Source organism: Centropristis striata, chromosome 14 (assembly GCF_030273125.1).
Source record: "Centropristis striata isolate RG_2023a ecotype Rhode Island chromosome 14, C.striata_1.0, whole genome shotgun sequence".
Lineage (NCBI taxonomy): Eukaryota > Metazoa > Chordata > Actinopteri > Perciformes > Serranidae > Centropristis > Centropristis striata.
This window is the reverse complement of record NC_081530.1, coordinates 1,430,001-1,451,984: the sequence shown is the minus strand read 5'-3', so window position 1 is coordinate 1,451,984 and position 21,984 is coordinate 1,430,001. Positions and strand designations below refer to the sequence as shown.

Genomic DNA, 21,984 nt, shown 5'->3' with positions numbered 1-21,984 from the left:
GCTCCATGGTCATTTAAACTTGCTGCAATTTTTGTTCAATGCAGCTAAAAATATTAACATTATTCACATATAACATTTTCCCAACCTTATCTGCTCTTTGCCTCGGATCCTGAGCCTCCTGAGTCATCCATCCTCTTTGCTCTTAAAAGTGGAAGCTTGTGCATAACTTTGTTGCATTTTATTGAAACTGTGTTACAGTGTTTCAGATTAATTCAAATGTCGCATTGTTGTGATCGCGATTATTTTATCATATGTTTGTTATGAAGGTGTGGGGGATTGGGGGTGCGTCAACCCGGTTTGGACATAGAAGGGGGTGCACGGCTAAAAAAGTTTGGGAACCGCTGATCTAGTCCATTGATTCAATCAACTTCCAGTCTGTCACTATCTTCATTTCTTCCTCCTTCTTCCTCTATTATCTATTCCAATCCAGTCACCTGCCAATGTAGATCTTATTCCTGAGCTCCAGGGCTGATTGCAGTGAGACAAGCTGTATACTATGACAGGCAGAGAGAAGAAAAAGGAGCGGGGAACACAGAGAGAAGGGCAAATGAGTTAGACACAGGTAGAAGTGAAGAACTGAACTCAAGGGTGGCTCTGGAGCCGCCAGTCAGAGTGACTGACAGGAGAAGGCCACGGGACACGTAGCAGCTCGTTTGGCGTATTAAATATGATTGGGTTTGAACATGGGCTTTGTGGGTGTTCCATGTAGCCACCAAGGAGGGAGTTAATGACTATTCATCCTTTGATGATTGTAGAGAGGACGACTGTTTCCAACCTGAATGTCATTCTTAAAGCCTGAAGTACACCTAATGTTTGTAATCTAGCAAGAAATCTAACATCTTTCTTCAACAGCTTCAGTGTCAAATTCCACATAAAGTCTGTTTTATCTCTTCGGGGCCACAAAACGGTCTGTCAGCTCACTTGAGAAGTCTCACATTCTTCGTCTTGTCTTTGTGTGAGACAGCAACATCTCATAAATGCTGAATATGTATTAACCCGCTGACAGACTTTACCGTTTTATACAGTAAGAGAATTCCACCTGATTGCATGGTGCCAAAAAAATCCACTCAAGGCCATTTTCATTGCCAAATGTGAGTGGTTCGAGAGGGAATTTGCATTTTTTTTAAAACTGTAATGTGGTCACAGTGTTTAATTGTAATGGATAGTATTCTTTTTTGTGTGTCACATAGACATGCACTGATAGCATCACAGTATTTTCTTAAAGGGACAATACATATATTTCCTCCAAGATGGCACTTAAATTTTGCTGCTCAAATAGTCTGCATTTTAAAAAAACAATATCGCTTTCCAGAAATCATATTATTGATTTTGTGTTGAACTGTCCCTTTAAATGTTTTGACAACATGCACTTACTCTCCAGTTGGTGTGTACTGATGTCCTATTATTGTGAAATGTGCAAACTGCAATTTCGGCCCACATTCTCATGGAAGCGGCGACCTGTTGCTGCCATTATTTGCGATGATAAACGATTATTACCGCCACCAATTTAGCCAACAAACAAAAACAGATACTTCCTGTTCCTGTTATTATGTATCCATCACTTTTATGATCCTCCTCTGCTGCCGCTGACAAACTCCTGTTTCGCTTTGCAGAACATTAGTTTCCTGTAATCAATTTTCCTTGTCTGCAGTTTTTGCCTTAAAGAGATTGCATTGTGGCGCTCATATTAATACATATTCTCCTTTAACACGCCAGGCGTAGAAGACGGATGCAAAAGAGATGTGGGGCTCTGTGCTATTGAAGGCGCATTAATCCTTCACCTCCTCAACAAAAAAACTTGCATCATCTTGCATCATTATTGCGTTTTTATGGTTGTTGCTCTCAATTTTATCAGTACAGTGCAAAAACTGAAATCTAAGTAAGATGAAATATCTTAGATCAAGGGGATATATGCTTATTTTCTGTCTGATAAGATATTTTTTCTTAGTAAGCAGTTTTTATTTTAGACTGTTTCACTTGTTTGATATAAAGATTCTACGACTTTTGCTTAATTAAAAAAAAAAAAAAAGAAAAATATTTGACATACAGAGAAAATTATTTGTTGCTGTATCAAGAAAAGTACACTATTTTTAGTAGGACTTTGCTGGTTTCAAGAAATATAATATATCATTCAAGAATATTTTTTGACATATTGAGAAAATGGATCATGTGTAAATCATTAGAATCAAGAATGCGCTTGTTATTAGTTAGAATACACTAATTCTAAGGTTTTTGTGGCTTCATTGAGATTAGATATTTTTACTTGGTTTGGAAAGTCTTGACAAGCCATATTTTCTTGTTCCATTGGCAGATAATTTTGCTATTTTTAAGCAAAATACACCTCATTTTTGTACTTTTTTTCCTTGTTTTTGAGAGCTGGCTTTTTGCAGTGTATGCTTATTTATATTTTTACCTATTTCTTGACTTTCTCTTTCACAGCGGCCTACTGTAGCCCTCCAAACAGCCCCGTTAACGGCACAGTGCACAGTCTGACAGGCACCAAGCTGGGCAGCACCCTGCGTTTCAGCTGTGACCAGGGCTTCCGTCTGATTGGTCAGAGCAGTGCCACATGCACCCGCACTGCACAGGGCATCTACCAGTGGAACGCACCAGTGCCCCTTTGCCAAGGTAGGAGCCAATCACAGCAGCAGGTCATGAGGAAGTTGTTAAGAGGAACATAGATACAGAAAAAGAGCAAATCGGCTTTCTTAATTTGATCGAGACATACACTACTGGTCAAAAGTTTTAGAACACACCAACTTTTCCAGAATTTAATTGAAAATGATGCAGTTTAATGTCTCAGTCTACTCTGAAATTAATGCACATTTAAAATTCTTTATTGAGCATGATAGTGTTTTGAAAATAAAAAAAAGATTCAAAATCACATTTTATGTTGAACTAAAGGACTAAAAAAAGACACAAAATGACCAAAAAAGACACAAAATGACTAAAAAAAGACACAAAATGACTAAAAATAGACACAAAATGACCAAAAAAAGACACAAAATGACCAAAAAGACACAAAATGACTAAAAAAGACACAAAATGACCAAAAAGACACAAAATGACTAAAAAAGACACAAAATGACCAAAAAAAGACACAAAATGACCAAAAAAAAAACACAAAATGACAAAAAAAGACACAAAATGACCAAAAAGACACAAAATGACAAAAAGTGACTAAAAAAAAGACACAAAATGACAAAAAAAAAGACACCAAAAGACACAAAATGACTTACAAAGACATGAAAAGAATTCAAAAATGGACAAAATAGCCCAAGACTCCATAGAGTTAAGTTGTTAACCCATTTCTTGTTCCCTGAAAAAGGCCTACTTGTATAATTCTGAAATGTACATTATTTTCCAGTTTTGGTTAAGCTTACCTTTTTTTATTTACCTCTGGCAGTTCACCACTTACCTTTGGACCCTTTCAAGCTGTTCATTTGACTTGAACTGCTTGAATTTCAATAAAAAATGGAGAAATTGGGGTGTTCCAAAACTTTTGACCGGTAGTGTAGCTCCATGGTATAATTAGCTGGACAGGATCATTTTACTTCTAATGCTAAACAACTTCCATAAGAATTTTCTTCAAGTTTAATTTCGTCATTATTTAATCCCACCCCTGATGAAATAACACTGTGAAGAGAAAACAAGATTTTAACATTCATAGCCTAACTGGCGTGCTGAGTTAAAGAAGACATTTTTTGTAGCAAATGTATTTTGTAAGTTCAGTCGTTCTGATTTAAGTTGATTGAAAAAACTATCACTGAATCCATTTGCTTTGGATCAAAGTGTGATTTGAGCTGACAGTGTGCCATCACCAGCAGCCCCTCAGCCTTAGGCGTGCTTCAAGGAAGCTCACTTCACCATTCCTCAGAATCACTTTGAAGATAACATTGCATCAGATTAATGATATTTGGTTTACCTGAGCTGAATTGTTTGATATGCCAGTCTTATGGGTTATAGTCACAGTTGTCTGCTTGTCACTGTGTTCCTTTTTCACTGATGGAATGAACAGCAATTACTTATGTTCAACTGAGACAAAAAAAAAAGTACAAAGTAAAAAGAATAAATAAAGTCACAGCTATTGAGGCAAGATGTGTCAACTTTTCAAAAAGTATAAATGTTATTTTAGATTTTGCCATCATTACCATCTTTATTGATTTCCAAACTCAGCAAATTCTCCATTTTTTTGTGTGTCTGTACTATTCCTTTTACAAAAGCATGAAATCTAAAAAGCCTTAGAGTCTAGTCTAGTCTCCAGCAAAAGTTGTTAACAGTCTCAGCTGAAATGAGAAGCAGAGAGCAGCAGGGCAGCCATTCACCGCCTGGTCAAGTCTGCACAAGGTGTAATCTCCACATGAATTGCATGCACTCTCTCTGGACTGGATTGTTTACTATTGTGCAGATGGCAGCCCGAGCTAATGTTTACTGCATATCAATGCCAGCTCTGAAAGTATGTTTGTTCAGGAAGCCCGTTGTGGAATAAAAACTCTGCATATAAAGATGGTTATTGAAATATACTTTGCTACCTGTACTTTCACTTTACCAACAACATTTTTTTGTCTTTCCTTCCCAATACTTTCCTTTGCAGTCATGTCCTGTGGAATGCCAGTCCCTCCAGTCAACGGCAGTATTGTGGGTCAGGACTTCTCTCTGGGAGCCAGGGCCACGTACCAGTGCAACCCCGGGTTTCGTCTTGCAGGGCCCGTCACCACCTCAGTGAGCTGTCAGGAGTCTGGACGCTGGACTCCCATCGAGGCTCCGCCCAGATGTATCCGTGAGTACCGTATTTTCCGCACTATAAGGCGCACCGGAGTATAAGCCGCAGGTGTTTTAATGTTTAATTACCATATGTAAGGGTTGGTGCACAGAGGGGATTGTGGGGAAAGAGATGGCTGCTTGAGGAAGCTTCTTTTACAGCCAGATTGACTGTCTTTAACTTAAAAGCTGCATCATATGCATTTCTAAGTTTGTTTTCCATAATGATGGTTTGTGCATGAAAACTTCCTTTGCACAAACTATCTCGCTCTCGTAATGTCGGTCTGTCTCTCGTTCTGTCTCTCGTTCTGTCTCTCGTTCGGTCTGTCTCTCGTTCTGTCTCTCGTTCTGTCTCGTTCTGTCTCTCGTTCTGTCTCTCGTTCTGTCTCGTTCTGTCTCTCGTTCGGTCTCTCGTTCTGTCTCTCGCTCTGTCTCTCGTTCTGTCTCTCGTTCTGTCTCTCGTTCTGTCTCTCGTTCTGTCTCGTTCTGTCTCTCGTTCGGTCTCTCGTTCTGTCTCTCGCTCTGTCTCTCGTTCTGTCTCGTTCTGTCTCTCGTTCGGTCTCTCGTTCTGTCTCTCGCTCTGTCTCTCGTTCTGTCTCTCGCTCTGTCTCTCGTTCTGTCTCGTTCTGTCTCTTGTTCGGTCTCTCGTTCTGTCTCTCGCTCTGTCTCTCGTTCTGTCTCGTTCTGTCTCTCGTTCGGTCTCTCGTTCTGTCTCTCGCTCTGTCTCTCGTTCTGTCTCGTTCTGTCTCTCGTTCGGTATCTCATTCGGTCTCTCGTTCTGTCTCTCGTTCTGTCTCTCGTTCTGTCTCTCCTTCTGTCTCTCGTTCTGTCTCGTTCTGTCTCTCGTTCTGTCTCGTTCTGTCTCTCGTTCTGTCTCTCGTTCTGTCTCTCGTTCTGGTTCTTAAGGTCCTTACAAGATGCTTATTAACATTATTGTGTGTTTCTAAGCTTATGTAAGTGTTAATAATAGCATTACAAACACCCATGACCCACCCATTATGTCTTTGCCATGCCTTTATTAATCTTATTTTGTTTGCTTATTGATATTAAAATATACTTTATTGCTCATCTATTATAAGTAAACTATAAGTTAACTATGCTTTTTGCAACTACCGGATCTAAAGCGAGAACAATGCCTTATTACTTGTTAATTAATGGTTATTAAGGACCTTATTATAAAGAGTTACCACCTTTTTTTTTGTGCTTATATAGACTTGTGTTGTGTTGGACTCTGCTAGTCGTTTGTAGAAGTTAGTGGACTCCATTTCTAAGATAACGTTAGCTGAAGCTAACAAGGCACTTGGGAGTGAGCATAATCGTCACATTCTTTGTATTTATTCATTAATTCAGGTCAGAGATTTTAAGTTAAGTTGGAATACAGTATATTATAAATCTAATGCAATTAATCCATGCCAAATGCTTCACATAGTACCTTTAAATACGGCCAATATACGTAAAGTTTTAAACACTGTTACCTACTGTGATTTCCAAAAATTCCCAGCAGGTTTGAGATTAAAACGTATTTGTCATGATGGTAAACACATGAAACACAAACAGTTATTTGAGTTAATAATGTTTGTTTATTCTCTGTCCTTCCAGCGGTGACCTGCCCCGACATCGGTCACTCCGCTGTGGAGCACGGGAGGTGGAGGCTGATCTATGGGACTCAAAACCAATATGACACTATAATGATGCTCATATGTGATCCGGGATATTACTACAGGGGTCAAAGGGTCATACGCTGCCAGGCCAACAGCACCTGGAACTACCCCGACCCACGGCCAGTCTGCGAAAGTAAGTGTCAACTGCACGTCCCTACAGTTTCCTGAGTTAACTCCCTTATTTGTACTAATAGTCGAGACGGAATTGTCCAAAAAGTGAAAGTGAGGAGCATTTATGGGTACAAGTCGGGAACCGGCCTACTTTATTTATTTCAAGGGTGCTGAATCCAAAAAAAATGGTTCCCAAGCGAAATTTTTTGTTTTTGACCTTCTAATTTGCATATCAAAATGGCAGCCGTTGGTCATTGGACCATTTCCCCTTAGTTTTTTGTAAGTAGGCAATCAAGATGAGGAAATTAAGTTTCTGGATCTATAGTCTAGGGTCAGAGCAAGGATATAGTGGAGGCTCAGTGGCTTTTTTATGTATATATATATATGCAAAATACCAACTTTTAAGGTGAAATTAAGCATTATTTGTGTGTTTTTTTTAAGGCCGACATAAATATTCAATCAATATCACTTTTAAATGTTCCAGTTGGTATTTTGCATAAAAAAGCCACTGAGCCTCCACTATATCCTTGCTCTGACTCTAGACTATAGATCTAGAAACTTAATTTCCTCATCTTTGATTGCCTACTTACAATAAAACTAAGGGGAAATGGTCCAATGACTGTGCAAGATGGGCAATTTGGTGGCCATTTGATATACAAATTAGAAGGTCAAAAACTCAAAATTTCGCTTGGGAACCATTTTTTTTGGACTCAGCACCCTTGAGATATGTAAGGTAGGCCGGTTCCTGACTTGTACCCATAAATGCTCCTCACTTCTTATAGAAGGCCTTTATTCTGAAATCCGTCTAGACTATAAGAAATACAAAACAAACCTCTGCCAGAAAAAAAGTTATTTGTCAAGCATTAAAATTAATTGCATCTAAATGTACGGTATTCCTCTGTGATATTTTGAAAAGAACATATCTAAACGGGCACAGATCTTCTAACCAAAACAAAATAAATGAAAGCCAAACCGATATTATTGTTGATTATATTTTGACCATATGGGATTGTAACACATAATATTGTTTTCTCATCTCAGTCATCGCCTGCGGGGACCTCGGGACTCCACCTAATGGCAACAAGATTGGAACACTCACTGTGTATGGAGCCACTGCCATTTTCTCTTGCAACACGGGCTACACCTTGGTGGGCTCTCGGGTACGAGAGTGTATGTCCAACGGGCTTTGGAGTGGAACACAAGTCCAGTGTCTAGGTGAGATCTTCAGCACCCAAATAGGATTCACTGGTATTAAAGTCTTGTGATTTGCTTTAACCCATTGAGGCCTAAAACTTCCTGTAAAACCTCTGGGCGATTTTAAAATCAGCCCCTAAAACCTGAAGTTTTTCTGGAAATTCAACAGAAGTGTCAACGCTTCTACTAAATATTAGATTTTTCAGCCTCTGTAGTAGATAGAAATGAAATTCTAAAAGTATTTGAGAGCTTATACAAATACTACAAAACGACGTATCCGCTTTCCAGGCTTCAATGGGTTAAAGTTGTTCAAAAAACCTTTTCTAACCTTGACTCGTGTCTTTTTTCTTCCTCCGTAGCTGGTCATTGTGGAACACCGGAGCCCATCGTGAACGGACAGATCATCGGGGAGAATTATAACTATCGCGGCAGCGTTGTGTACCAGTGTAACCCAGGGTTTCGTCTCATTGGGGTGTCGGTGCGAATCTGTGAACAGGATCACCGCTGGTCAGGACGCACTCCAGTCTGTGTCCGTAAGTGTCAACAGAGAAAAGTTACTTATTGGTAAAGCTATGGGTTGTACAGTGATAAATTAACATTTAAACTGTGCAGATGAACAGAGTAGTACACTGCAAAAAAGCCAACTTGTATTTTTTGGCCTAAAACAGTGATTTAAGTTGGTAAAACTTGGAAATATAAATTATTGACATTTAGGGCAATAATGTAAGTTAGCACAACAAAGGAAGCCAGTTGTCTGCTCAAAAACAAGTTGGTGAGTTGTTGTTACTTATATCTTTAAGTTGGGGTTCACAACAAGGGACAATAGTTCTGATAACTCTTATTTTTTGTTGGGAAATTCGGTCATTAGCGAAAGCTAGCAGCTAACTGATGCTAGCAGCTAACTGATGCTAGCGGCGCTGCTTGTTACAGCTACAAGAGTAGCCATTAGCGTATCAATGCTAACTCAAAATTGTGGTCAAAACATTAGCTGACATTCATAGCGGCGTTACAATCGGGCCAGAGAAATTCAGAGTTGAGCAAACTCAAAAACAAAAATTTAAATATTTAGTTTAATTGTCCAACTTAAATTTTTATCGAAGTTTGTTGCCTTGAAATTTTGAGTCCACCCAGCTTTTCTTTTTTTTGCAGTGTATAGAGTATATTCAGACTAACATTTTATACTAGGAACACTGGTAAGATAGCTAGCTAAGAAACAAATCTCTGAACAACAAAGTTGTAAACTTTCTTTCAGTTTATTAGTGTTGCTGATCAATGATTGGTAATGACTGCAGACATTTATTACCTAGGGATACTCTGCAAATTTAGTGTGATTACACCTGAGCCACCTGGTACTGATCACCAATTCATTCATTCGTTACTGCACATTTTTACAGAAAGCTCCTCACAAGCTCCTGCATAAAATACACTATAAAATCCACCAGTGCCACATGACTAAGTTTTACCATGACATTTTCAATGATGGGGTAATTATTCCAAAATTATGCTCGATAATACAAACCTTTTCCAAGATTGTTTTAATTGAGGCATGAGGCAAAAAAGAGACCAGTGCAGGTGCAACGTGGTCCATGGTTTTAGAGTTTGCATAATTAGCCAGCATCTACATTGAGATTTGTGTCTGCACAGCTTTGTTGTTGAGACATGACCTTTCTTAACCCATTTAGGCCTAAAACGCCAGTAAAAAATGCCTTAAAACCTCTGGGCGATTTTAAAATCAGCCCCTAAAACCTGAAGTTTTTCTGGAAATTCAACAGAAGTGTCAACTCTTCTACTAAATAATAGATTTTTCAGCCTCTGTAGCAGATAGAAATGAAATTCAAAAAGTATTTGAGAGCTTATACAAATACTACAAAACGACGTATCCGCTTTCCAGGCTTCAATGGGTTAATCAATGCCGTATTTATTCAGGTGTTTGATATTAAACCTTTAGATCTGCTGTGCAAATGTGTAACCATGACTTTTTGTGTCCTTTCCCAGCCATCACATGTGGCCACCCTGGCAACCCGACCTTTGGTATGACCCAAGGAACCCAGTTCAACCTCAATGACGTTGTGCGCTTCATCTGCAATACCGGATATGTTCTGCAGGGGGCGGTAAAATCTGCCTGCCAGGCCAATGGGCAGTGGAGCAATGCCCTCCCCAGGTGTAAAAGTAAGTGTCACGTAAAGATTCAAGTTCATCAGTCAATGCATGAACAGCATATCTCACAAATCTGAGCATATCTCCATGGCTCCCTGTTTGAGTTACCATTAATTTTAAGATTTTACTGGTCAATTTTAAAGCACATCGGGACCCAAACTATATAGTAGAAATGTTTACCCCCATATGAGTCTGTTCACAGCCTCAGGTGTGGCCCTTCTGGCTAAGGTCGAGGGTTAAATCTGAAAGCGATCGTGCCTTCGCCCCTCGGCTTTGGAAGGAGCTGCCTGAGGAAATAAGGCTCACACTTCTTAAAACCCATTTTTATAGACTTGCTTTTATGTGGTCATCTTTTTATTGCATTTATTCCTTATTTTTTCTGTCATGTTTTTATTCTTTTTAATAACTTTCTCCTTTCCTTTTTTTCATTATTTGTTCTGTATGTACTATATTTTTGCACATTTTGTCTTTTTTTTGGTCCTAATTTCTTCTTCTGCGTTTGGGTTTCTGTTCGGCTTTCTGTTGTTATATTGTCTTCTGGGTATCCTGCTTTTGTTTTGCTTTATCTGACTTTCACTTTGTAAACTCTGTTTTTAAAGATGCTATAAAAATACAGCAGAACGCTATGATTATTTTTATTATCATTATATCATTCTAAAGTCTGTACAAGTGTTGTTTGCATAATGCATAATCACAGCACAGTTACATAAGTCAATGTACGGGCGTAGCATAGCAACTCTCATGTTGTTTTATATTTAAATGTGTCATGCAGGTGATTAATCAGTGAGCTAAATAAGTCTCTGACATAAGCGTAGTGTAAGAGTGGCAGAAAGTGTGCTCGTTTTTGCATACGAGCCTGTAGGGGCATGGTTTTGTGTTCTCATTCTTTTGTGTAGGTAGGTATTAAATTACCCATTGTACTGTGCAAGGTCATATCTTCTGTGACCATAGATGACCCCAATCACAGACGGAGCGGAGATGAAGCGCAGAGACACCCAGAGGGAGAAAGAATTTAAACGACGCATATTAGGGGAAATTGAAATGAAAACCCAAAGAGAAGCCTGGATTATTTAATTACCACGGTCTCAACCGCTCGGTCCGTGGAGGTTCCGGATAATATTTACATTTGATGTTATTTCCTCTTACCCTGGCTACCTCTGTTCCACCCTGAGGCTCACCTGTCCATCAGGGAAGCAGACTCTGTTAATAACCATGCAGAGACAGCCAAAAAACAATCACAAGATCCTTGAGCTGGTGTGAAAGACAGCAGCCTTTGGAGACCCGCATTCTGACTTTTGCTCAGAATAAGAAGCACCCTGCTCTGCTTTGAAGCGAGGCAAGGACTTTTAATTTGGCAGTGTTTTTGCGACAAGCGATGTATCTCGGCAACCACGTCTGTCTCTAAGTCCCCACTAACTGAGGGCTTTGTGACAGGCACAGAAAGGACCCGCTCGCAAGGTCGGGCCCTGGATGCGACAAGGCGCTGACAGAATCAGTGACGGATTGACTTATGAGTTTGTTTTAAATGAGGAGAAAAAAAGGCCTCTTTTTTTTTAGACATTTATGAAGGGATGAGGAGGTTGCAAGTCTCACAGGAATCCTTCTTCAGTTGTTAAAAAAAAGAAGTACATTTGGCAGCTGCATGCATAAGCAGGCGAGATTTTCTCCCAGACATACGTCTCAAATCTCTCCGCTCTGGTAGTGACATCATATTAGCATTGGCCTTGTTTCTATGCAGATGCTGACTCTGAGATGCATTTTGTGTGCCTCTGTTTGTGTGTGCGTGGGTGGGTGTGTGTGTGTGGGTGGGTGTGTGTTTTGACGGCACATTATCCTCACAGCCGATGTGGAGACATAAGTAGCTTAGGGGTCTTTTTGTCAATCAGATTTATCACCTTAATTACAGCATTCTAGACATATTTGGTGAAGCACGCTCTCTTGTCTGCCATGTTCTTCCTCCACTGAGTGGAAAACTATAAGTGCTGCGACGACATCTGCTTCCCGTCCCACCTGGGCTGAACTGAACCACCGGCTTTCCTTTTAGAGGGAGTGATAGCGGAGGGTAGATGCAAAAGGCAGGAATAAAGGTAAGTGTGGGGTAGGAGTCGGTCAGACAAACTTAATGATTTCCACGGTCCAGTTTTTAACTACAAGAGTCTGTCGGCAGCATCAATAATGCACGGAGCAGGAGAACACCTCCTGCCCAGCCAGCCAGCCTCCCATCCCTCTCTAATCACCACCAATTTGAGTCACAGCAACAGAGCCACAACACCGCCTCTTTTGGATGACTTGCGTGTGTTTATTTTTCTTTCAGCGATAAAAGGCGAGAGACACAGGACAGGAAAAAAAACCCACTCTGACACACCACTTACAGGGCCGTTCCTTGGCAGGAGGCCAAGAGGAGGATGGGGTGACTGGGGTCTCCACTTCTGAGTGGAACAGAGATGAATTACCTCAGCCCTTCTTCCCCTCTCACTTTTATTCTTCTTTTCCTTTCATCCTTCTCGCTTCCTCTCTCGCTGCCCACTGGGCCACACACAGAAATGTACCAGGAGGTCAGTCGTTTTTTAGATGACTGTTGGATCGCTTTTGTGCCTGTGTTGCCCGAGCACATTTATTCAAAGCTGAATTTCCGAGCTTGGAAAGTCTCGTGCTGAAGCAGCCCCCACTGCTTCAAACACACTTTGTAGCAGTATTATGCGGTAAGTTGTAAATGATGGCACCGTGGGTCAGCACTCTACTGGAAGGAATACATTATAACAGGTATTTGGGGGGTGATTTAAGTGTGCTGGCCAGCTTGGGAGCATGAAAATGAGCAAGCTTTTAGGCACATTAGCATACAATGGGTTCATTTTGGCTGTGGCAACGGCACGCTCATGGGGCAAGACTGGCAGGGCAAAGTGGGGCATAATGGCTGTGTGGATAGTGTTTTAGAAGCCATTAGAGTTTTTGGCATCATAGTACACATTTAGTTTTGGTTCACAGTACAGACTAGACAGCAACTGTACTCTGGCTTTGTTGAGGCTTTGTTAGATTTTGGTTTGTGTCTCATATCTGAGAGGCTGAAGATGGATTGGTGCTGGTAGCATTCTGTCATGGATTTTAATATATTCTGCACCATCAGGGCCTCTTCCTCTCTAACTCTTTACAGCAACCCCCCTCTCGCTGTCCCTCGCTCCTCACTCATCCCTCATTCTCCCCTTCCCTAACTCTCTCCATCTGCTGCTAAACTGACATGGTGCCTCTTCTCCTGTGAGCTCCCCATCCATCACCATCTCTGCACCACGGCGGCCAGCAGGAGACTGGCTCTAATGAAGCAAATGTTTATTTCCGGAGTCTGCCTCCTACTTCATTTGGATTGGGGTGGATGGATGGATGCTGAATGGGTGGAAGTAGTAGATGGCGAGAGGAATGGACAGAGAGGGTGAAAGCAAGAGGAAAAAATTGTAAAATGGGCATGTCCCCCTTGTGTGTCATCTATCTATATCAACATATATGGTATAACATTTTACATACACTACCGGTCAAAAGTTTTAGAACACCCCAATTTTTCCAGTTTTTTATTGAAATTCAAGCAGTTCAAGTCAAATGAACAGCTTGAAAGGGTCCAAAGGTAAGTGGTGAACTGCCAGAGGTAAATAAAAAAAGGTAAGCTTAACCAAAACTGAAAGATAATGTACATTTCAGAATTATACAAGTAGGCCTTTTTCAGGGAACAAGAAATGGGTTAACAACTTAACTCTATGGAGTCTTGGGCTATTTTGTCCATTTTTGAATTCTTTTCATGTCTTTGAAAGTCATTTTGTTTCTTTTTTTAGTCATTTTGTGTCTCTTTTTTGGTCATTTTGTGTCTTCTTTTAGTCCTTTAGTCCAACATAAAATGTGATTTTGAATCTTTTTTTTACTTTCAAAACACTATCATGCTCAATAAAGAATTTTAAATGTTGCAAATGTGCATTCATTTCAGAGTACACTGAGACATTAAACTGCATCATTTTCAATTAAATTCTGGAAAAGTTGGTGTGTTCTAAAACTTTTGACCAGTAGTGTATAATCATGAAAGATCATTGAATTCCTCATTTCCAGGTTAAGTAATTGGTTCAACTGAACTTTAAATGCTTACACAGTCTTTTTTTCTCTTTCCTTTCTCCAGTTGTGAACTGCACAGAGCCGGGGCATGTTGAGAACAGCATCAGGCAGGTGATTCCCAGCGGGCCGCACCGCTACAGCTTCCAGACCACGGTGTCGTACCGCTGTAACCCGGGCTACTACCTGCTGGGCACCAGCTCCATCTCCTGCCAGGGGGACAGTACCTGGGACCGCTCCCTGCCCAAGTGCCTGTGTGAGTACCTCAGGGGGGGGGGTTCAAAGTGGCGCGGCATGATTTCCAGTTTTTTGTGTATACGGATGAAGAGGACAGTAAAACTGTATAAATTGCCCAGACAACGCCTACTGCCCTACCCTGTAAAAAAAATGAAAAAAATATTTCTCTGATCCAGAGATCTGAGAACAGATTCTGTGAACAGAGACCTGTTTTGGCCTTTATGTTAAGCAGGGGTCTCAAACTCGCGGCCCGCGGGCCAATTGCGGCCCTCGTGATGATATTTTGTGGCCCCCACCTTGATATGAAAGTTTAATGTGAGTTTTATATGAATGGCACTTTACCGTGTTGTATGTGGAAGGTCTCTTTATTTACTTTTTTTGGTGATTTTGTGTCTTTTTTAAATAATTTTGTGTCTTTTTTAAAATAATTTTGTGTCATTTTTGGGTCATTTTGTGTCCTTTTTGTAAAATAATTTTGTGTCTTTTTTTGATAATTTTGTCTTTTTTAAGTAATTTTGTTTATTTTTTGAAGTAATTTAGTTTTTTCTGTTTTTTCTTTAGTCATTTTCTGTCTTTTTTAGTAATTTTATGTCTTTTTTGTCATTTTCTGTCTTTTTTAAAGTAATTTAGAGTTTTTTCTGTCATTTTGTGTCGTTTTTCAGTAATTTTGTGTCTTTTTTTTCGTCATTTTGTGTCTTATTTAAAGTAATTTAGGTTTTTTTTTGTCATTTTGTGGGATTTTTTTGTCATTTTGTGTCTTTTTTTGGTCATTTTGATACTGCCTCCAGCGGCCCCCAGGTCATTTGAGTTTGAGACCCCTGATGTTAAGCCTCTGAATCCCAAACAGTTCCAGGGTGTTTTCCGCGCCTGTCGTTTAACTTACTGTGGCCTTGTTTTTCACTGCAATGTGTAAGTTTCTCTGTGGAACCAGTCATGGGAAAAAAAAAAAGTATTTTGTGCAGTAATGTGCAGTAGTGTACCAAAAAACATGTGCCAAAATTGATTTGATCATTTATTTTTCAAGAATTGGCTTTAATTGGCAGATTTGACTGATTTGAGTCTTTTTAATGCATATGGTTTAATGAGGTGTAATTTAAAATGAGACATTTACAATAAAGGGATTTAGATGAACCATAACAATTTTAAGCTTCTATTTGGTTACTTTTGTTGCTAGTGTTCATTGCACATTTTCTGTTTATTTTTGCCATTAATCAATTGTTTAGTCTATGAAATGTCAGAAAATAGTGGCAAATAAATGCACTTCACAATTTGTCTTCAAGTAACTTATTTTGTCCAACCAACAACTCAAAATACAAACAAAGATATCCAAATATATTAAAAGGATACCATAAAGCAAATAATTTTTCAGGAGCTGGAAATGTTCGGTATATTCCTGAAAGAGTTACTCAGATAATGAATTGATTATCATAATTGTTGGCAAAGTTTTTGAGCCACTTATCAAACAGACAGTTTCAAATCTACTGGGTTTACCTCCATTCAGTGTTGGACATATTGTTTTGCATTATTAATCTAAACAGGCCCAGTATGATAAAACTGATGAAGCGTTCTGACAGAAGTCTCTTCATTGGTTGGAGTACTTTGATAAAGTGTGACCTGATGTTATGGAATAAAGTGCTAACAAGTAAAAACCCAGTTTCACCCAAAATGATTACACTTTATTTTTCTAATAAAAGGCTGCACTCAAAAAAATAACTTGTTCCCAGAACAAAATAAAATTATGGAAATAATTTCCACCTAAATAAAATGCTTTAATTTAGCGAGAAACAATTTTGTTGAATGAACAAAATGTAAATATGTCGGGTCAACATGATGTATTTGTGTTACTGTTAATTAATTACCAGGGGTCAGTCCAACTAGATTTGTAAGGGTAATTGTAACATACTAACGTAATTTTCTTGGGCCATTTAAACGTGTATGACATTATTAAGAGTTACTTTATTTAATAGGGTAGTTACAACTACTTTTTAAAATAGTGAAGTACATGAATTAATTGTGATGGGCCAACAAAACAAAGCTAGGTTGAAGTGGTTTAGCCTGAAAGATTACCTTTATCATATGAAAATGAACATAATAGTTATTATTCAGAAAATAAAGAATTTTTATATTATATTCAGCAATTTAATTAGGTTGTTTTAACATAAAGTATTTTAGTACATTTTAAAGTGTTGCATTTTATGCTAAAACTACATGTTTTAAAACTGTTCAACCACAAAACATCATTTTATTTAGAAGAAGCTACATGTTAGACTAAGGAGAAGGTAACAGACACCCAGTTTGCTTTTTTGAGTGTGTTCAATATGTTTTCACAGGAGTTTTATTTGTTCATTGTCTCTTCCTCTCATCTCTCTCCTCTGATTGGACAGTGGTGCTGTGCGACCGTCCCAGCATGCCTCCCTACGCTCAGATCTCCGGCGACCGGCGGACCGTCGGCTCAGTCATCCGCTACAGCTGCATCGGCCAGCGCACCATCATCGGAAACACCACCCGAATGTGCCAGCTGGACGGCCAGTGGAGCGGCTCGCCACCACACTGCTCCGGTACGCAAAACTACACCCAGATTGACCGTCTGACAGTTTGGAATGCTGAAAAAAAAAATCAAAATGACCCCATTTTGTGAAAGCCCTCAAACTTCATGTTCAAGATCAACTTGAATTAAAAGATTAGAGCCTCCAAATTCAATCTTTAATACATGGAACTATGTGCTGGTGTAGACTCTTTTCTTATCTAGCTCCCGACTTCTAATACCTGATTAATTCAGATGTAAAATCACCACCCGGTCACTCCACTGCCCTCGTAACACCACACCAATATAGACAAATAAAGAGTTTGGGTGGCAGCTGTTAGCAAGTAATGAGCGAAGTAGGTGGACCAAAGATGAAGCCGCCTGTCTGATCCACAGGCCTCAAGGGCAAAGACAGCGTCCTCTATAAAACTGTTTTAATCTGCTCATATTAGACTGAGGAACAGGGACGCCCACACCTCAGCTGGGTTATGAAGCTCTATAAAGACATCAGTCCACAAACTCTCTCTCCCCTCACAGCCATTCACTTCACAGCTCCTTGTATATCTAATGCACATGAGAAAAGCCATGGCGGTGTCTACATATGCAAATGAGCATAGGCACCAAGAGGCACATTCACAAAGATGTGACAGAAACATACACACACATAGACATTGAGAGAAAAACACAAACTAGCACACAAAGACACGAAGCTGACAATAAAACGACATGCTGACAGTTTAATGTCACAATTCATGACAATCATATATTTTCCCGGGGATCGCTAGTGTTCTCTCAACGGGCAATAAACACAACGTTTTCATAAAGATTTGCCCGACTTTCTCAGCTACGCACTGTTGAAGTGATGTTGACCAACGCCTTGTAAAATAAGTAGCAAAAGCAGCACACTGCAGCACTAAACGGCTTGTAATCGTTTTAAATAGGAGACGTGGAATTATGAAGCAAAGTGCAAAATATATGTAGATGTCAATGGAATGAAAAATCACATCGTATTGCACATTTTCTGCATGTTGAACAAACCGACATAATGAAAGTTAATGTGTTGGGAGGCTGGTCACTCCTTAGGGAGGTAGGGGGATATTATTTTCTTCTTGGATGGCAGTCAATCCCATTATTATTGTTGTGTTTTAATATGAAAACATCACTCATGTAGAGAGTATTTTCTAATGTGTGTCTCCACATGAGTGATAGTCTCATTGTTTGAGTTTGCTACATGATTGTTTTGTGGGTTTCTCCTTCCAGGAGACTCTGCCGGGCTGTGTGGAGATCCAGGTATTCCTGTGCATGGAATCCGTCTGGGAGAAGAGTTTACAGTCGGGAGTGCTGTTCGCTTCAGCTGTGAGCCGGGATACATGCTGAAGGGCTCTCCAGAGAGGACCTGCCTGACCAATGGGACCTGGATCGGCACACAACCTGAGTGTCATGGTAGGGAATATTGTTTATTGTTTATTGTTTATTGAATGGATCCCCATTATCTGACGCCTTGGCGACTGCTAGTCTTCCTTCGGTCCCTAAAAAGACATACATACAACATAAACAAAAACAGTACATACAAGAAAAACAATAACAAACTCAATTAATACATACATGCAATACTGTTAAAAAATTCTACATTCATATTTACCCGACAAATGTTATGCTGTAAAAATCATTAATTCAGATGTCTATAGTGTCAATATCAGCTGTAAACACTTATAATTTATCATTTCATTAGAGAACATTTAAAAGGAAGAATCATCCGGCTACAGATATAGCAGAGAAAAAGAAATAAAATAAGAAAACAAAATAAATCGCAACATATTAGTAATTATTCATTTGGTGGGCGGCATCAAGTGTGTCTTAAGTAATTTTTTGAATGACAATTTGTTTTGCGTGCTAGAGATGTGAGGAGGCAAAGAGTTCCATGACATTATGTACATGTATGTGTGTTTGTGTGTGTGTGTATTTTTCTGTGGTAGAAGGGTCGGTAACACTTTACAATAACCAACTAAGTGATGTTTATAGATGGTTTAAAGACCAATTTCCAAAGTGCTATACATATTTAATCGTTAAATGTTTTAAACCAATTTCTTAAAGGTATATGAATCATTTCAAAATCATTAACATACTTAATATGGTGATTAAAATGTTAAAATGAGTGCAACTAAAACTAATAATTAACTATTAATTATAATTCAATTGTAATTCAATTGTTTGATAGTGGTAAAGTAACTATAAACTTACATTAATATACCATCGATTTGTCATTTTAATAAATGATGTAGTTAGTTAAACAGTAATAAATGATGTATTTATCATTCTAAATGGCCTGTATACGGTTTATAAATAATGATTAACCCATTGAGGCCTGAAACGTGTGTAAAACCTCTGGGCGATTTTAAAATAAGCCCCTAAAACCTGAAGTTTTTCTGGAAATTCAGCAGAAGTGTCAACGCTTCTACTAAATAATACATTTTTTAGCCTCTGTAGCAGATAGAAATGAAATTCAAAAAGTATTTGAGAGCTTATACAAATACTACAAAACGACGTAAACGCTTTCCAGGCTTCAATGGGTTAAACATTAACAAACTATCTGTTTACCATTTATAAATGATGGTTATTGTAAAGTGTTACCGAAAGGTCTGCTGGATCACAGTTTCAGAGTCATATCACACTGCTCAGAAAGTTTTATTCCAGTGTGCCAGGAGGGAGACTCCAGCCAATTGTTGGACTCTGGTTTCAGGAGAATGAATATAGATTTCATTAGTCTTCTCATCCTCTCACCCTCTAATCTGCATGTGTTTCATGTACCCCACATGCTCTGTGGTGGTGGCTGTGGGAATATGAGCTACTTAGATCATTGCTCCTGGCTATCTGGTCCTCATATCATCTAAGCGGGAGCTGTGTAGGCATACTTAGTGATAAGTCAAGTACATTCACCGTGGGGGTGGTGCTCTACAAAGCCTGTATTATCAGCATTTGTGTTCATCATTTTTACAGACTGGATCTCAAGGTTTCTCCCCCAGCAGAACAAGTGCATGGTAGGGTTTGTTTTGGTGTGCACTGTAAAAAAAAACAACATAGTTTTTACGGTAAAAAACTGGCAGCTGTGGTTGCCAGAACGTTACCGTATTAAATACGGTGCAACTTTTTTCTAATATTACGGTAAAAGGATATTCACTGTTGATTTCACGTTTAAGATTGCATTTATTCCATTTTTTACCGTATAAATAAAAGGTTTTTCCATCAAAAGATTTGACATATAATTGACAAGAAAATACTTTATAAATGCCGCATAAATTAAAGATTTTACCGTTAAATATTACAGTATATTTCTGTTAGAGATATGGTGTTTAGTACATTTAACAGTGAGAAAAAGTATTTTTACAAAAAATAAATGCAAAAATTACAGTGATGCTTTTTGTTACAAACACGGTGCCAATGTATTTTACAGTAATAGAGTAATGTTTTTTTATTTTTTATTTAAAACCTGTAAAAATACTGTTCTGGCTGATATATGCATTTACAGTGTTTAATTGTTACTGAAACTGAATTAACCCATTTATCATTTTACGGTCTTTTACTGTCATGGTTTAGCAGTTTTTCACCGTAAAATCTACAGACATTTTTTACAGTGTTGGTAAGATGAAATCAGGAAGCAGATTGGTGTTCAAAGGTGAAGCTCTCCATTTAGCTGCCAGTTTAGGTTCTAGCTGTCATATGTGGCTATTAGGGATGGGCATTTTAAGTCATTAACATACTGAAGTTCTCTTATTAAATTGTTGTGGAGTACATGAGTACTCGCACTGCGCCAGAGGGGGAAACAATTAATTCACTCTCCATTGACTTTGTATCAAGTGAAGGTGCCTCCTTGTCAATTCCATCTGCTAGCAACAACAAAAAAATGCTTAAAAGCTGCTCAGTGGTGGGATGCACTACCAACAGGGTCAGCGTCATTAACTACACTTTCATAAGCTTCCAAATCTAAAAACTGAGCCTTTAAGAGGACACAAGTGAATACAGAAGTATACAGATGTGAGACATTAGCAGGAAAGATGGGTAAACGATAGTATCCTCACAGTATAGCTAGTTTTTTTTTTAGAATATTTTATTTTTTCAGTTTTCAATTCAACAAGATATACAGATATACATGAAAACACAAACACACAACTCCAAACCCCTTCCCCAACCCACCCACAAACTGAAGTGTAGCTAGTTTTATTCTTCTCACTTTCTAACAGAGTCAAATATCCAGCTGTCACTTTAGGTTATTTCAGTAAGTTAGCTGAAGCATCTTGACAGTTTGCAACTATAAATAAATCAGAAAGCCATGCAGTATTTTGTTTAGTGCCTTAAAAGCTAACTTGTCCTCTTTTGTAGACATTGGACACTAAAATACCCTTTTAACATGTTTAAATATAAAACTTTTCGCTAACAGGCATTCTTCTAGTGTTTCAGCCATTGGTTGTATATTGTGGCATTGATAGTTTTCCACTCCAGTGGGTGTACATGTGCATGCTGTTGTAACCTAATATTATTACTGTTAGCATTAGCCACTTGTGTAGCATGTTGTAATAAAGATATTGATAGTTCCAAAGCAAAAAAAAAAACTATCCCAGTACAGATACTGACATCCAAATCCAGATCTGGTGCCCGTCCCACGTGGCTCTGAGCTTTGTGTACGTACCAAAGGGGAACAAGCCTTCAGGGACAGCTGAGCAGCTTGGATATCAATAAAGAGCTCGGAGGAGAACAGCTGCTTCTTTGCATGAAAAGCAACCAGTCGAGGTCGTTCAGGAATCAGATCGGCATATCTTCCCCTATGTACTGTGGAATTATTCTGGACACGTCCAACTGGAGACCCCGGAGCAGACCCAGAAGAATATGGAAAGATTACATATCCCATATGGCCTGGGAACACCTTGGGATTCCTTATGAGGAGCTGGAGGACACAGTCATGTGTGGGCTACTGATTAAATTGCTACCACTGCAAAGTAAACCTGGAAAACTGGTGGAAAATGAATGGATGAATGGTTAAACAGACTTCTGAGGAGCCATAATGAATGAACACTAGTAACATAAAGCAGGCCAGCTGTTGAGCAGTAACTGGAGTTATATTCACTGAACTTCATTTTCATTTCAGTAACTTGTATTTCTTTTAAGCTGTCTTTTCTTTTCTGTATCCTGTGTCCTTGTTTAATTACTCCTGCTGCATTTATTTTACACACCTTTGTATTTGTGGATTCTCAATATAAT

The 21,984-nt window shown here is 39.0% G+C and overlaps 1 protein-coding gene across 1 annotated transcript in view; it reads left to right on the top strand.

The window, feature by feature from the left end:
• The window catches only part of csmd2 (CUB and Sushi multiple domains 2), a 358,175-nt gene that overhangs the window by 305,620 nt on the left and 30,571 nt on the right, over positions 1-21,984 (top strand). Inside the window, exons 50-58 of the mRNA XM_059350192.1 lie at positions 2,440-2,628; positions 4,595-4,780; positions 6,361-6,555; positions 7,575-7,748; positions 8,087-8,260; positions 9,723-9,896; positions 14,038-14,226; positions 16,592-16,765; positions 17,992-18,174. Coding sequence (XP_059206175.1) covers positions 2,440-2,628; positions 4,595-4,780; positions 6,361-6,555; positions 7,575-7,748; positions 8,087-8,260; positions 9,723-9,896; positions 14,038-14,226; positions 16,592-16,765; positions 17,992-18,174 — 1,638 coding nt within the window. The remainder of the gene's footprint in view (positions 1-2,439; positions 2,629-4,594; positions 4,781-6,360; positions 6,556-7,574; positions 7,749-8,086; positions 8,261-9,722; positions 9,897-14,037; positions 14,227-16,591; positions 16,766-17,991; positions 18,175-21,984) is intronic.